Below are 16,101 nucleotides of genomic sequence, written 5' to 3'. Positions count from 1 at the left end.
ATAACAAACTGTCAAACATGCAGTTCCATCATTTAAGTTAAAGTTAGGTACTGCCCTAATTGAGGGCAACTAATACTATTTTCCTTTTCTGTGCATTATTTTTGTTTTAAATAATTTACTCTTTTGCCAGTCAACATTTAGAATGACACAATATTACACGATTTTCTACGGATATAGTTTTAGCGAATGGTGAGCTGGCTATCATACAAGCATTTACACCCGAGCTTTGTATTTCGCGCTGTACAAACAATAACGGAAAACAAGTTAGCGTTGTATTCACGTATGCAACAGGTATGGTAATGCGTGCAACTGAATGACGCGCTATCATGGCGGTGTTATAGTGATTTCAACAGGATTGCGTACAAATGATAAGAGAATACTCTACGCTCTTATCCATCTTGGAGGCTTTATTATCAAGGTCAAGTATTCAGTTATAATAAGGGAATACATACATTATATATATATATATATATATATATATATATATATAATGCATTATACATGTATATGTATATAGAATCTACCTGTCACTTTTAACCAGACATGTAATTCATTGTAATAACCACAACGCCCTCCTATCTCCTCGAATTCTTCACACATTTTGGATTGGCTTGTCACTACAAAGCCTCTATCCACCGCAGGAATATGAAGTAATTCTGATGCCCGTAGCAGGATTCGATCCCGCATCCATAGCACCAGAACGAGGTCAGGTCGGCAACGTGACCTCGTTCTTATACGCTAGATGCGTGTTTCAAATCCTACTAAGGACATCGGAATTCCTTCATATTTTTGCATTCGGATCTGAGGCTTTGTAGTGACAAGCGTATACAAAAAAAAGTGTGAAGAATGCGAGAAGTTAAGAGAGCACTGAGAATATATAAGTATGTACATACTCTTCCGATGACTTGGCTCTGGATGCAGTTTCCCGAGATGTAACCGAGTACCGAGACCTTTCCCTGAAAAAAGCGGGACGCCATATCATAAAATCTAACCATAGAACTTCCTTGAGAGTAATCTCAGTATGTTTCCCACACCCAAAGTACATACGAAAGGCCAATATAACCTACGCATAGCCAAAAAAGAAAAAAAACTGTGCTGGTGCAATACTAACATACATCTCAGGAATTTGCTTCCGGGATGAGGCTGCTAGCCCTATGCCATACTTTGTCCTAACTCACCGACATCAGTTAACCAGTTGCCAGTTAGATAATTTATGGCTTTGCGTAACTAAGGAAACGACGGCTTTAATGGACTGGGATAAACTGTTTATCTTTGGGGATCGAACTTCCTAATTGTCGGGGGGAGATTTAGGCTGTCTTACTTGGGTAACACAGAATGAACAGGACGTAAGAGAAAATCATGAGAAGGAAAACAGACAAAAGTAGCAAAGTGGTTAATACAGGATGGATAGGACGTAACAGTAATAGAGTGGGTAACACAGGATGGATAGGACGTAACAGTAATAAAGTGGGTAATACAGGATGGATAGGACGTGACAACAGCAAAGTAGGTAATACAGGATGGACAGGACGTGACAACAGCAAAGTAGGTAATACAGGATGGATAGGACGTAACAATAGCAAAGTGGGTAATACAGGATGGATAGGACGTAACAGTAATAAAGTGGGTAATACAGGATGGATAGGACGAGACAACAGCAAAGTAGGTAATACAGGATGGATAGGACGTGACAACAGCAAAGTAGGTAATACAGGATGGATAGGAGGTGACAACAGCAAAGTAGGTAATACAGGATTGATAGGACGTGACAACAGCAAAGTAGGTAATACAGGATGGATAGGACGTAGCAGTACCAAAATGGGTAATGCAGGATGGATAGGACGTAACAGTAATAGAGTGGGTAACACAGGATGGATAGGACGTAACAGTAATAAAGTGGGTAATACAGGATGGATAGGACGTGACAACAGCAAAGTAGGTAATACAGGATGGATAGACGTAACAGTACCAAAATGGGTAATACAGGATGGATAGGACGTATCAATGCCAAAATGAGCAATACAGGATGGATAGGGCGCAACAATAATAAAGTGGGTTGTACAGGATGGATAGGACGTAACAGAAATTCAAGAGAAGGAAAACGTTAGAGAAAAATAGGAAGTGGGTAGCTTTCCGGGCAAGCTGCCCATGTCAACGGGGCACCACCGTTAATGGGTATCGCGCAAAGCCGCGCCTTCCTTGCTCAGTGTATGTGTGCTGTTAGTTAAGAGTTTTATATGGTGTGCGATGAAGCTGTTTTTTATATGCAGACTGATAACAATGGTACATCAACAATAATCCTTAAATTCTCATCTTTGTAGTAATTAATATTAAACAAGACTTATGTAAATATATTATGATGTACATACAATATTACAAATTGTAAGAATTGTAAATGTATATTTTCTTAATAAAAGAAAAAAACAAGACTAAGGCTATTTAAAAAACACTCATATATCCTACTACACCGGATATGTCACCACCATTGTTGGCAAGACTAAATATATAAACATATGTTACAGTGTTAATGCCCTCAGACATACATTTCAGTAACAGCCTGATTCGATACACTTCTAAAATTCCTTTCGGCACTGGAATGGAATGGAATGGAATATAGAATTTTGGCCACAGACCAAGCACTGGGACCTATGAGGTCATTCAGCGCTGAAACGGAATTTGAGAGTAAAAAGGTTTGAAAGATGTAACAGGAGGAAAACCTCGCAGTTGCACTAAGAAACAATTGTTAGGATAGGGTGGGAAGTAAAAGGAAAGAGAATATGAAAGGAGATACAGTAAAAGGAATGAAAGGGTTGCAGCAAGGGGCCGTAGGGATGCCGCAAAGAACCTTGAAGCAATGCCTTCAGTGCACCACATGAGGTGCACTGGTGGCGCTAGCCCCCTATGGGGTTCTTTCGACATTGCCATAGAAATACTTCTAGATATAGATGATAGTGTCATCTATAAAATGGATAGTGTCATCTATAAAATGATAAGATTTGCCTCGCGCCTTATTGATGAGGCGGCGTCTGATAAAGATAGATCTCTGTATTCCGAAAGATAGCCGGAGAGTCGCCTCGTACTAGTGAGCAAAGACAACCTCACCTTCAACGGAACAATCATCCTTATCATCATTATGATTATGATTATCATTATTATTATTATCGTCATCACAGTCATTATTATGCGCCGAGTAGTTATCTGGATGGGATCGACGTGAACAGCCCTTTGTTTATCCTTCTAAATTTCAGAAAGAAATAAACGAGAGCCATTCACTTGCTAAGTATACTTCATGCTAAAAGTATCAGCAAGCTTTTGAGCATAAGTGGCTCCTCATTAATAATGAGCGGCGCGATATAATCCTATTCCGAATATTCGAGTTCTCTATTCTTTCTCTCTCTCTCTTTCTCCCTCCCTCCCCCTCTCTCTCTCGAACATAAATCGAGAATTTAAATATGAAAGGAAAGAGGATAATCGTATGTTTGGTCTAGTTTACACACATACAACACGCACGCACACACACACACGTGTGTGTGTGAATATGTATGCATGTGTGTGTATATATACATACCTACATATATGTGTATGTGTGCGTGTGTTTGTGTGTGAGTAAAGCAATATTTGTGGGCTTGTTAGTGTAAATCACAAACCTTTTCAACAGAGGATATTTCGAGAGCATTTTTCGCTCAAAATAAATATGGACGTATATGGTGCAGCAAGACGTTCCTTCCCAAGATACCATGCCATGCTTCCTGCAAATTTGTTTATAAACAATAATATCTTTGATAACGCTTATCAGTCAGGTGGCAGATTACAAATTCAAGGTCAGCGACTAAGGAGCTGTAACGAGAACCGCTCTTTCCTACAACGTTATTGTTCTAAATGTACACTAATTCACTGGAAACAAGCCTATAAGGCCATTAATTGGTAAAGCAAGTTTTCACTTGTTAAAACGACTGTAAGGGGAAAGCGGACCCAATTATCAGAAATATCCAAATAAATTCTCAAACAGAAAAAGCTATTCGTTCATCAACATCAACGTAAGCCACAATAGCGATTCAAGCCTTTGAATAGCTTCTCTCAGACTTGAGAACATTCAAATCACTCACAGTCGGGAAGAAAACTATTCCGCAGTTAAACGGGTAGGGACTGAAAGACCCGTGACCCTAGTGATAAGAGCCTAGCGATAACGTGTCTCCCCAAACAGTGTGTGGATACTGGTACCCTACAAAGAGAGTGCAAGGGACTACACAGTCTATAGTATACCATGCGGCTTTGCAGTAGCGATTTCTCCCACGGTACGACAGAATCCCATCCTCAAGCTTGTGATGGGTTAGCCCTCCAGAGGGGAATGATGTCACAATATTTCATGGATATGACTGTATTTCGTCTAAAACCTTTGGCTACTGTAAGACTGTTTGTTCCAAGACGCAACAGAACCATATCAAAATCTATAACACCAGCAACAACTACGAACAAGAACAATAAACAACTGCAACTATAACAGAACAAAGGCAACTACTGTAAGAAGAGCAAGCATAACAAAAATGACAGCAAACACAACACGAGTTATCTTGATAACAAAAGGGTTAGCCATAATAAAAGTTAAAAATAACGTAGGCCTATTCCTGTTATTCTAATGTTTTAAGCTGTGTAAACCGACGATGATAATATTATTAAACCTGCATATCTATGTCACTTTTTGGTTCAATTTCTTTGAAATGGAATAATTTTTGTGTGTGGTGGGGGGGAGAAATTTTTACCAAATTATACCGAGTAAGATTACTTTATATGGCAATTTTAAACAAAGCATAGGTCTATCAATGGTTATGAGTTTAAACAAAATACTGTAGAAGAGTCCGCATCTTAACAGGACATTATTTCCAGTGCAAGGTATTAATGAAAAAGAAAACCGGTAATTCTACTACTTACACTACAGCTGTATATTGGTATGTAAACAAAAGAAGGTATAATTACTAGACAAAATTCAAAAGACTGTACTACTTAATATTAACATGGTTTCCAGGTATTCGCTATCAAGGGATGAACAAAACTTTACTTACCATTAGAATGGCGATTAAAAATTCCATCTTGGAGATCTTGCCCAAATAAAATATATTTGTCACAAAGGCAAGCAAGGACTGTGGTGAGACCTGGCTAGGGTAAGCTAGCTGATATGGGCGCGTAAACACTTTAGCAAAACTTGTGTATGGTTCTTTTTCCAGTTAGATTAACAATTTTTAAATTATTTAAAAGTTGTACAAGATGGTTAATTAAACAAATATAATAATATTTAAAATTTTATTGTTGATAAGTACATTTAGATACGTTTCAATAATAATGATACATACGTGAACCTAGCTCGGCTGCTCATCTCAACGAAAGCGTAAACGATTACAATGAATTTGATTTTATGAATGTATTAACGTGGTGAAATTGTTTTTAAAAAATCATTCTGCATAGGTCTGAGATACTATTTGCATTTTTATTATCAATAGTGTACATATTCGACAAAATCAATCGGTAATTATCTTTATCCTGAAATTCAAGAGCACCGATTAGAACACAGCCGTTCAGCTAGTCTCCCAAGTGTTATCGAAGCCATTCAATCATGGTGAGCAACTCTCGTGACATATTTCATGTTGTGTTTTCTGAGTTTTTAGAGCTGTATATATGATTTTGGTAATTCTTGCAATATTATGCTTCTTTTGGATGATAAATGAACCTTTCATTCCAACTTGGTAAAATAACAATGGCTAAAATTAGATGAAAATGAGATACAAAACCCTAGCCTACCAATCGGCTTCAAATGGTAGTTGGTTGAACTGCATGTTACTTATGATGTTCAGGGTTTTATGCATAGCCTTTGAGTGATGTATATTAACTAGTGAGGAGGAAATCCTAAATTTAGTGACACTATGTTAGCTCTAATTTGAAACGGTGGTGTGGGATAATTTATAAAAAAAAGTTCATTTCTTATTCAGTGAGTCACTTGTGTTTACCTATAGGCATATTGAATGCATGACTGCGGTCGCTGTGCAAAGACAGTAGTTATTCACATTCAGTTTTCTCATTTGATTTGAAGAAAGTTTTAAAGCTCCAACATCTCCAATATCCCCAGCTTTAAGACATGATTTTACTATTGGATCATAACAAAATCATACGAGTCAGTTTATATCATGGCTACGCTATGTTTTTAAACAAGTGTCATATTTTATGTTGTAATCCTTGTAGAACATTATAGCTTTTGCTTCTATTTCTGACAGAGTACCGGAGCCATAGAAATAAAACGGAGGTATTTACCTACGTTAGACTAAAAGTGGAGGTACGAAGAGTACAGGCGCCTGCAGTGTTTTTACTTTGGTAAGTAATTAATTACCAGTGTCATAATGGGTAAGAAAAAGCCACTGTATATATCCAGGTTTCAGTGAATAACTGTAAAACAGCTTTCGACCTTAGCTAGGGTCCTCTCCATTATGGCATTACTCACTGTCATAATATTTAAATCCTCATAAATGTGCTTAAATCTAGTGCCCGAAAACATCCGTATTTGTGCTTTGCAATGCTTGATGTACCTACACCTCATCGTTGCTTGGGGAAACCAATAGGTCTAATTGAAGATTGTCAAACAGGATAACTTTCGTCGATGTTCTAAATCATAATTATTACTTTGGAAAAAAGGGACATTAACAACTTCAAGCAATATTTTGGTTATAAGATAAAAATCTCGGAATAATACTTACTGACATCCATAGAGAGCATTATTCCATGAACAAAAAAATAAAAGCTGTGAAGTATGTACAGTAGACTCAGGTTCATCAGCCCTGTTGCCGAGATTTTTCTAGTATCCTAAGTTCCCTAAATCAAAAAAATACAAAATTATAGTTTTAGCCGTAATGATTAATATAAACATACTGTTGTTCTGCTCTGTAACCATGTTCAATTAATAATGCTTGGCAAACGGATAAGGAAAAACATTATTTAATAGGTACAATGTTATTTGATGTTTATTGTTAAACTTGGACGTATTTATGCGACTGTTTAATCATTAAACTATCCAGCTACGCAAAGAAAGAAATAAGAGTACGTAAACACCGTGGGAGTTTAGTGTTATCAGTGTAACTCAAGAGGGGCACTGTAGGCGTTAATTAAGGTTCTTTGCAGCGTTCCTTCGGCACCAACTGTAACCCCCTTCCTTTTACTGTACCTTCGTTCATAGTCTCTATCTTCCATCATCCTTTCCACACACTCCTAACGGTTGTTTCAAAGTGCAACTGCGAGGTTTTCCTCCTGTTACACCTTCAAGCCTTCCACTTCCAATTTTTCTTTCAGTGCCCAATGACCTCACAGGTCCCAGCGCTTGTTCTTTGGCCTAAATTTTATAATCTGAATCCAATTCCAAGAGTTCGTAGGCAATCCGAAAGACAGGTAGACAACAAAGGGTGGAAAGGAAACGAAATAAATAAATCATCATAAATAATTACGTAAAATAATTTGAGGCTTGATGAAGCTTCTATACTTTGATTAATCTACTTCGTACCATGAAAGTTATAACGAAAACCGCGACTGAATCGAACGGGCGAAACGAACTTTGCATTATCTCTTGTATACTGTACCTCCTTTCATATTCTCTTTCTTCCATCTTACTTTCCACCCTCTCCTAACAATTGATTCATAGTGCAACTGCGAGGTTTTCCTCCTGTTACACCTTTCAAACCTTTTATTGTCAATTTCCGCTTCAGCGCTTAATGACCTCATAGGCCCCAGTGCTTGGCTTTTGGCCTAAATTCTATATTCAATTCAATTCAGTTATCTCATGTAGACACAGGGCCCTCCACTCGTGTGACAGCCACCGGAAAATTTGGTGAAATATAAAAAGGGACCCAAACCTTCTGGTAGTTTTTCCATTATGAGAGTTGACCCAAATACTACGGTAGTTTTTTTTTTATCTAAGAATTGACCCATTTCTTATGGTAGTTTTTTTTTAATCTAAGAATTGACCCATTTCTTATGGTAGTTTTTTTTTAATCTAAGAATTGACCCATTTCTTATGGTAGTTTTTTTTTTTAATCTAAGAATTGACCCATCTCTTATGGTAGTTTTTTTATCTAAGAATTGACCCATCTCTTACGGTAGTTTTTTTTTTTTTATCTAGAATTGATCCAAATCTTACGGTAGTTTTTATCTAAAATTGATCCAAATCTTACGGTAGTTTTTTATCTAAGAATTGATCCAAATCTTACGGTAGTTTTTATCTAAGGTTGATCCAAATCTTACGGTAGTTTTTTTTATCTAAGAATTGATCCAAATCTTACGGTAGTTTTTTTTATCTAAGAATTGATCCAAATCTTACGGTAGTTTTTTTTATCTAAGAATTGATCCAAATCTTACGGTAGTTTTTTTTATCTAAGAATTGATCCAAATCTTACGGTAGTTTTTTTTATCTAAGAATTGATCCAAATCTTACGGTAGTTTTTTTTATCTAAGAATTGATCCAAATCTTACGGTAGTTTTTTTTTATCTAAGAATTGACCCAAATCTTACGGTAGTTTTTTTTTTTATCTAATAATTGACCTAAATCTTACGCTAGTTTTTTAGTTTTCTGAAAAGAAAACTATTATGCCGGCTTTGTTTGTCCGCCCGCACTTTTTCTGTCCGCCCTCAGTTCTTAAAAATTACTGAGGCTAGGGGGCTGCAAATTGGTATATTGATCATCCACCTTCCAATCATCAAATATACCAAATCGCAGCCTTCTAGCCTTAGTAGTTTTTTTTATTTCATTTAAGGTTAAATTTAGCAATAATCGTGCTTCCGGCAACGATAGGCAGGGCCACCACCAGGCCGTGGTTAAAGTTTTATGGGCCGCCGCTCATACAGCATTATACCGAGACCACCGAAAGATAGATCTGTTTTCGGTGGCCTTGATTATACGCTGTACAGAAAACTCGATTGCTCCGAAGAAACTTCGACGCATTTTTTACTTGTTTATCTAAGCCTTGACCTAAATCTTATGGTAGTTTTTTCAGATTAAGAATTAACCTAATTCTCATGGTATTTTTTTTTAATCTAAGAATTGACCAAAACCTTATGGTAGTTTTTTACATGTCTTTGAGGTCGCTTGAAGATATGATGAAATAACAGAGTTTTTTTTGTTAACCTACAGCTAAGCTGCTCAATTTGGGCTGTGTAATACCATCGACAAATTTTTTTATCTTTTATTTGAAATTACGCATAATGATCCAGTTTAAAAACATCACCATATTTGTACGGAATACTAAAATTAAAATATATAGCCCTTATACCTGAAAAGATGTGAATTGCAGAAATATATATATATATATATATATATATATATATATATATATATATATATATATATATATATATAAAATATATATATATATATATATATATATATATATATATATATATATATATATATGTGTGTGTGTGTGTGTGTGTGTGTGTGTGTGTATGTATACATATATATGTAGGTATATATTTATACATATATAAACAGGAAACTTACCATGTGTGATTTCTACATTATCATCAGAATATATATCCACGCATTTTTCTGTGAACGTTTTTCTATATTATCCATACAAATATCTTTTAACAGGCAGAGATCGAAACCCAATTTACTTCTGAAATATGCCATTTTGAACTAAATATAATATGGAATGCTCCTTCTCCAAAGAAAGGTGCAAAGAATGTAGGCGAAGATAAACAAGGCGATTAAATATTTATTGTAGACTTCCTTTAAATAATTCATTTGCATATTTTCAGTCGTAACAAAATACTTCTCTGTTCAAACTGCAAGCATGCATAGCAAAAAACAAACAAACATTATCGAAATAAACACATCATTCTGCAGGAACTGCTAACAACAACAACAACAAAATAAAAATAAAAAACGCAAACATACTCTAGCAAATAAACAAGGCTAAAGTACAATTGTTTTAAGCTACGCTACGAATCACTTCATTCCAAAAACTAATATTTTTTAATGAATGGCAACATTCCAGCATGGATATTGACTTTCAGTAGTGTGAACATAAAGCTGAATTAAAAACTGAATGGTACATTCAAACGCTTTCCGGCAGAACAGGAATCTGAAACGGGGATGTGAGATGTTGATCCTTGAATTATTATAATACGTTTGAAGGAGAATTATAACTATAATTTTTACACACACATATACATTCTGAATGAAGCGATGCTTCATGCTCGTTTAATTTGCAAGGGTGCACTGTAGGCATTACTAAAGGTCCTTTGCCCAGTCCCTTCGGCCCCTAGCTGCAACCCCTTTCATTCCTTTTACTGTACCTCCATTCATATTATCTTTCTTCCATCTTGCTATCCACCCTCTCCTAACAATTATTTCATAGTGCAGTGCGAGGTTTTCCTCCTGTTACACCTTTCAAACCTACCGACTCTCAATTTTCCTTTTAGCGCTGAATGACCCCATATGTACCAGCGCTCAGCCCTGGCCTAAATTTTATATTATAATTCCAATATATAGGTGTGATCACCGTAACAGACCATGTATATGAACGAGTGGAAGACATTACAGGACAAGACTGTCTGAACACTTTGGTCGTTCTCCGGTAAAGTGGCACCAAAAAGCGGTTGTTGGTGAGTATATGATAAATGAATAAGATAAAACCAAAAAGTGGCAATAAAATGGCAAGACCACCTCATGCAGCCATCAAGGATCAGTTCCAATGAGAACAACCCCCATTTGATGTAAATTGCCGTGTCAACAAATCTATGATAAATGAATCAAATAAAACCAAAAAGTGGCAATAACACAGCAAGACCACTTCATGCAGCCATCAAGGATCATTCCCAAGGAGAACAACGCACACAGTGTCGAGAGGGAACTTTTCCATTTCAGACACTCCTGAAGATATTTTAGACCTGACAATAATGGAGGCACTAATATCATACACCCCAATGCTTGGCAGAACATTTTTCCCGAATTAACTTGAGCTGCTTCTTTTTTTTTTTCTTTTTTTCTTTACCTCTGTGTTTTGTTGCAACTTTGCAGACCCGGTGTTCTTAATGTTGATGTAATTGCTGAGTTCGTCATTAATTTCCATTTTATTTTCTATGCGTTTCTGCTCTGATGAAAACGTGTTTATTATTATCCTTCTGGAGTTTGTCTTGCTGGTAAAATTCCGCTTTCCATTGAATGAATTGAAAGCCAGTGTTTTATATACATATATATATATATATATATATATATATATATATATATATATATATATATATATATATATATATATATATATATATATATATATATATACATATATATATGTATATATATATACACACATATATATATATATATATATATATATATATATATATATATATATATACATATATATATATATATATATATATATATATATATATATATATATATATATATATATATATATATATATATGTATGTATGTTATATACTGTATATATATACATACATACACACGCACACACACATATATACTCGTATATGTATATACACATAGTGTGTAAATATACAAATTGGTTTATATAAGTTTATACCGTATATTCCAAAATCATCATAACACGTTTCATTCATATTCATTCATGATATTAACAGAGCTTCAGGAGGAAGTCTATATTATCCTATAGGACCAAAGTTTTAACCTTAAGATAAACTTTATCATTTTTTTTTTTTTTTTGCTTACCACAAATGTTTCCTTTAACCCCTTTATTTCATACAACGCTCTCCCTCTTCCCTTTTTAGTTTTCTGTAAAAGGAAACTATTGTGCCGGCTTTGTCTGCCCGTCCGCACTTTACTCTGTCCACACTTTTTCGTGCTTCTGGCAACGATATAGGATAGGCCACCACCGGGCCGTGGTTAAAGCTTCATGGGCCGCAGCTCACACAGCATTATACCAAGACCACCGAAAGATAGATCAGTTTTCGGTGGCCTTGATGATTATACGCTGTAGCGGCTGTACAGAAAACTGGTTTCTTCGGCGCGTTCATCACTTGTCCTTAATGATTCACGTCTTTATCGCTCGCTCTCTCGCTCGCTTAAGTCATCTCTATTTTCCAGTAAAGACCCTTCCTCATCCCTTAATCAGAAATTCTCATTCGCCCCTGAAATCTATTATTATGATAATTTCTTTCGTGGAGATTTATTCTTTAATCTGTCATCTTTTCCCCCAAAGAGGATTTATCTTGAAGTCGCCTTTCCGAAATAAGGGGAAAAATGAAATAATTTATTTCACGAAGATTTTTTTTTTTTTTTTTTTTTACATTTTTAAGCACTTCCAAATATCGGCCATTATGTTTCCCACCAGCGTTTTTTTTTTTTTGTATTTTCCCCTTATGGGATAGTGCCGTTATTACACCGAACGCGGCGCACTGTAAGCATTACCAAAGGTTCTCTGCAGCGTCCCCTCGGGCCCTAGTTGCAATCTCTTTCATTCCTTTTACTCGACCTCCGTTCATCTTCTCTTTCTTCCAGCTTGCTCCCCACCCTCTCCTTAAACTGTTTTAACATTATTTTCAGCGCTGAGTGACCTCATAGGTCCCAGCGCTTGGCCGTTGGCCTACATTTTATATTCCAGTTCCAGTTTATATTCCAGTATTGATTTTTTCCTTCTCTTTCAAAACTTAGGGGGGTAGAACCGTCTGTGCACCTCACGGGGTGCACTGTAGGCATTACTAAAGGTATTTTGCAGCGTGCCTTCGGTCCCTAGCTGCAACAACCCCTTTCATTCCTTTTACTGTACCTCCATTCATATCTTCCTTCTTGCTTTCCACCCTCTCCTAATAATTGATTCATAGTGCAACTGCAAGGTTTGCCTCCTGTTACCCCTTCCAAACCTACCTGCTCTCAGTTTCCTTTCCAGCGCTGATTAACCTCATAGGTCCCAGTGCTTGACCTTTGGTCTAAATTCTATATTCCATTCCTATAGATTCTAGATTCGCTATCCTTTTGCCCTTTGTGTTTGAGAATTATGATTATTTCTGCTCGAAACATTTGCCGTCCCTGTTCCTCCGTGACAAATCCTCTGTCCTTTCACGAACAATCGTCTTTAGTTCCTCTATAAAGATTGATCATGTCCACAATAAAGATGCAATGTCCTTCATTCCCTGCGTCGAGATTAATGATAATTTTCTTCCCTGGAACAGTTCCCTCGCCCTTCTCGGGAGATCTGTCTTCCTTTCCAGCAGGGGCGAATCTTCGTTTCCGTCGGTAGATACAGTCCCGTTTCTCTCAGAAATCTATACGATAAATTCCCCGACAGAAATATATTTTTCGTTCCTCAGTATTGTAGACCTACTCCCCGTATAGAGGGGCAGTGCCGTCAGTGCGCCTCGTGCGGGGCACTGTAGGTATGACTTAAGGTTCTTCGCAGCGTCCCTTCAGCCCCTGGCTACAACCCTTTTCATTTCTTTTACTGTACCTCTGTTCATATTGCTTTCTCCCATCTTACTCTCCACACTCTCCTAGCAATCATTTCATAGTGCAACTGCGAGGTTTTTCCTCTTTTTACACCTTTCAAACCTACCTCCTCTCAATTTCCTTTCCAGCGCTGAATGACCTCATAGGTCCCAGTGCTTGGCCCTAGACCTAAACTCTGTATTCCATTCCATTCCAATATAGACCTACTATCTTGTTCCTCTATGGGGATTTGTCTCTATTTTCCTGTAAAATTTGTAATTCTGTTTCCTCGATAAAGTTCTGATATGCCTTTATTATGATTGTTCTCATTTTCCCTTTTTCCTTCTTATTCCATTTCCACAAGTCAGTGGGGATCCACCATTATTCCCCCCAGTCCAAATTCGCGATAACATCTGACATTAAAATTTAGGTTTGTCTCCCTCATGGGTCCTTCATTCTTACGTTCAATTCAAATGCAACTCAGTTGCTTCACGTAGACTTGTCCTGTTTTTAGTTTTCTGTAAAAGAAAACTATTGTGCCGGCTTTGTCTGTTCGTCCGCATCCTATTCTGTCCGCACTTTTTTCTGTCCGCACCTTTTCTTTCCGCCCTCAGATCTTAAAAACTAATGAGGCCAGAGGGTTGCAAATTATGTTGGTCATCCACCATCCAATCATCAAACATACCAAATTGCAGCCCTCTAGCCTCAGTAGTTTTTATTTTATTCAAGGTTAAAGTTACCCATAATCGTGCATCTGGCAACGATATAGGACAGGCCACCACCGGCCCATGGTTAAAGTTTCATGGGCCGCGGCTCATAATACCGAGACCACCGAAAGACAGGTCTATTTTCGGTGGCCTTGATTATATAATGTACAGAAAACTCGATTGCGCCGAAGACACTTCGGCGCATTTTTTACTTGTTCTTTATTGTGCTCGCTTTGTCACTTCCTTACGGTGATATATTATCATTCTCACCGTGAAAATTATTTTTTTTATTTCAGTTATAAAGATCATCTGATTTTCCTTCCCACCCTAGTCGAGGTTCATAATCATTATTCTCACTCAAATGTCATGTTAATTTCAGCTGTAAAAAATGTTAAATTATTTTCACATCAAAACTCGACTGTCGCTTTTTCCACACCGATTTGTCTCAATAGATAACATTAAGATTTATCCTTAGCCCTCTTCCCCATCATGAATAATCGATATTTTCCTCCAAAAATATTTAGAATTTTGTCCAGCCTTGCCATAACGATTCGTCCGCATTTTCCTCATAAAGATTTATTCTCGTTTCCTGAATGAGATTTCCCATTCAACATTGCTTTCAAGAATATTTTCCTTTTAATGTCCAGTGATGTTTCTTCTTCCTTTCCTCATGAAAATACTCCTCATTTCTATTTAGAAGTGGTGATTATTATTATTATTATTATTATTATTATTATTATTATTATTATTATTATTATTATTATTATTATTATTATTATTATTACAAAACAAGCAGAAAAGACGATTACTCTGAAAAACAAGCTCTTACAGAACAGAGTACTTTAGTTATATATGGAAAATATACATAAAAACATACAACATTGATATTCTTGACTCGCCGAAGAAATCTATTATTTCCTGCATAAAGATGAATAATCTTCAAAAGAGAATTTACTCTCTTTTCGCAAATAGAGATCCATCGTCCTTCCTTCCCTAAAGAAGCATCATTATTTCCGTAATAATGAAGAGTGAACCGTATATGACCTTCAGTGATTTAGTCTTTCCCATGAACAGTGATGTGCGGTGCACTGTAGGCATCACTTAAGGTTGTTTATAGCGTGCCTTCGGTCTCTGGCTGCAACCCCTTTCGTTTCTTTTATTGTACCTCCTTTCATATTCTATTTCTTCATCTTACTTTCCACCTTCTCCTAACAATTGAGTCATAGTGCAACTGCGAGGTTTTCCTCCTGTTACACCTTTCAAACCTTTTACTGTCAATTTCCGTTTCAGCACTGAATGACCTCATAGGTCCCAGTGCTTGGCCTTTGGCCTAAATTCTATAATCAGTTCAACTCATGAACAATGATGATGTCAGATTTCCATATATACTTTTATTAATTCTTCTTCAGAGGTTAATTTCTCCCCTAGTCTTAAATTTCTGACTTCGATTGCTCAACACAGATTCTCAATTTTCTGACAGGAAGCCGCCATAACCCATATTTGCAGGGGAAATTTTTCTTTGCATTTCGTGATGTTCACCAAAGCCTGCGTTGTTCTGTTGAAAATGTACATAATTATGTTAATGCACAATGACTCCTTAGTGTCGCTGCTTACTAATTTGTTCACTGCTTCGACGCGTCATCTCTGAATTCCACTTATAGTCTCCGTAGGTGGGTTGTGAAGTCAGTGCACCTCATGCGGTGCACTGTAGGTATTACTTCAGGTCCTTTGCAGCGTCCCTTCGGCCCCTAGCTGCAACCCCTTTCATTCATTTTACTGTACCTCCGTTCATATTCTCCTTCTTCCATCCTGCTATCCACCCTCTCCTAACAATCGTTTCATAGTGCAACTGCGAGGTTTTCCTCCTGTTACACCTTGCAAACCTTTCTACTCTCAGTTTCTCTTTCAGCGCTGAATGGCCTCATAGGTCCCAGCGCTTGGCCTTTGGCCTGAATTCC

The 16,101-nt window shown here is 36.8% G+C and overlaps 1 protein-coding gene across 1 annotated transcript; it reads left to right on the top strand.

The window, feature by feature from the left end:
* The first annotated feature begins 1,359 nt into the window (after positions 1–1,359).
* Positions 1,360–1,995, top strand: LOC136843105 (uncharacterized transmembrane protein DDB_G0289901-like). Its single transcript, XM_067111109.1, has one exon. It carries the CDS (start codon positions 1,360–1,362, stop codon positions 1,993–1,995), a length of 636 nt encoding a protein of 211 aa, XP_066967210.1.
* Positions 1,996–16,101: the final 14,106 nt, after the last annotated feature.

Source organism: Macrobrachium rosenbergii, chromosome 2 (genome assembly GCF_040412425.1).
Source record: "Macrobrachium rosenbergii isolate ZJJX-2024 chromosome 2, ASM4041242v1, whole genome shotgun sequence".
NCBI classification, from domain to species: Eukaryota; Metazoa; Arthropoda; class Malacostraca; order Decapoda; family Palaemonidae; genus Macrobrachium; species Macrobrachium rosenbergii.
The sequence above is the reverse complement of the archived record's forward strand: the minus strand, read 5'-3'. Positions and strand labels throughout refer to the sequence as shown.

Excerpts from the sequence above, each read along its gene's own strand:
- LOC136843105 (XM_067111109.1), top strand. The coding sequence starts at position 1,360 with ATGAGAAGGAAAACAGACAAAAGTAGCAAAGTGGTTAATACAGGATGG.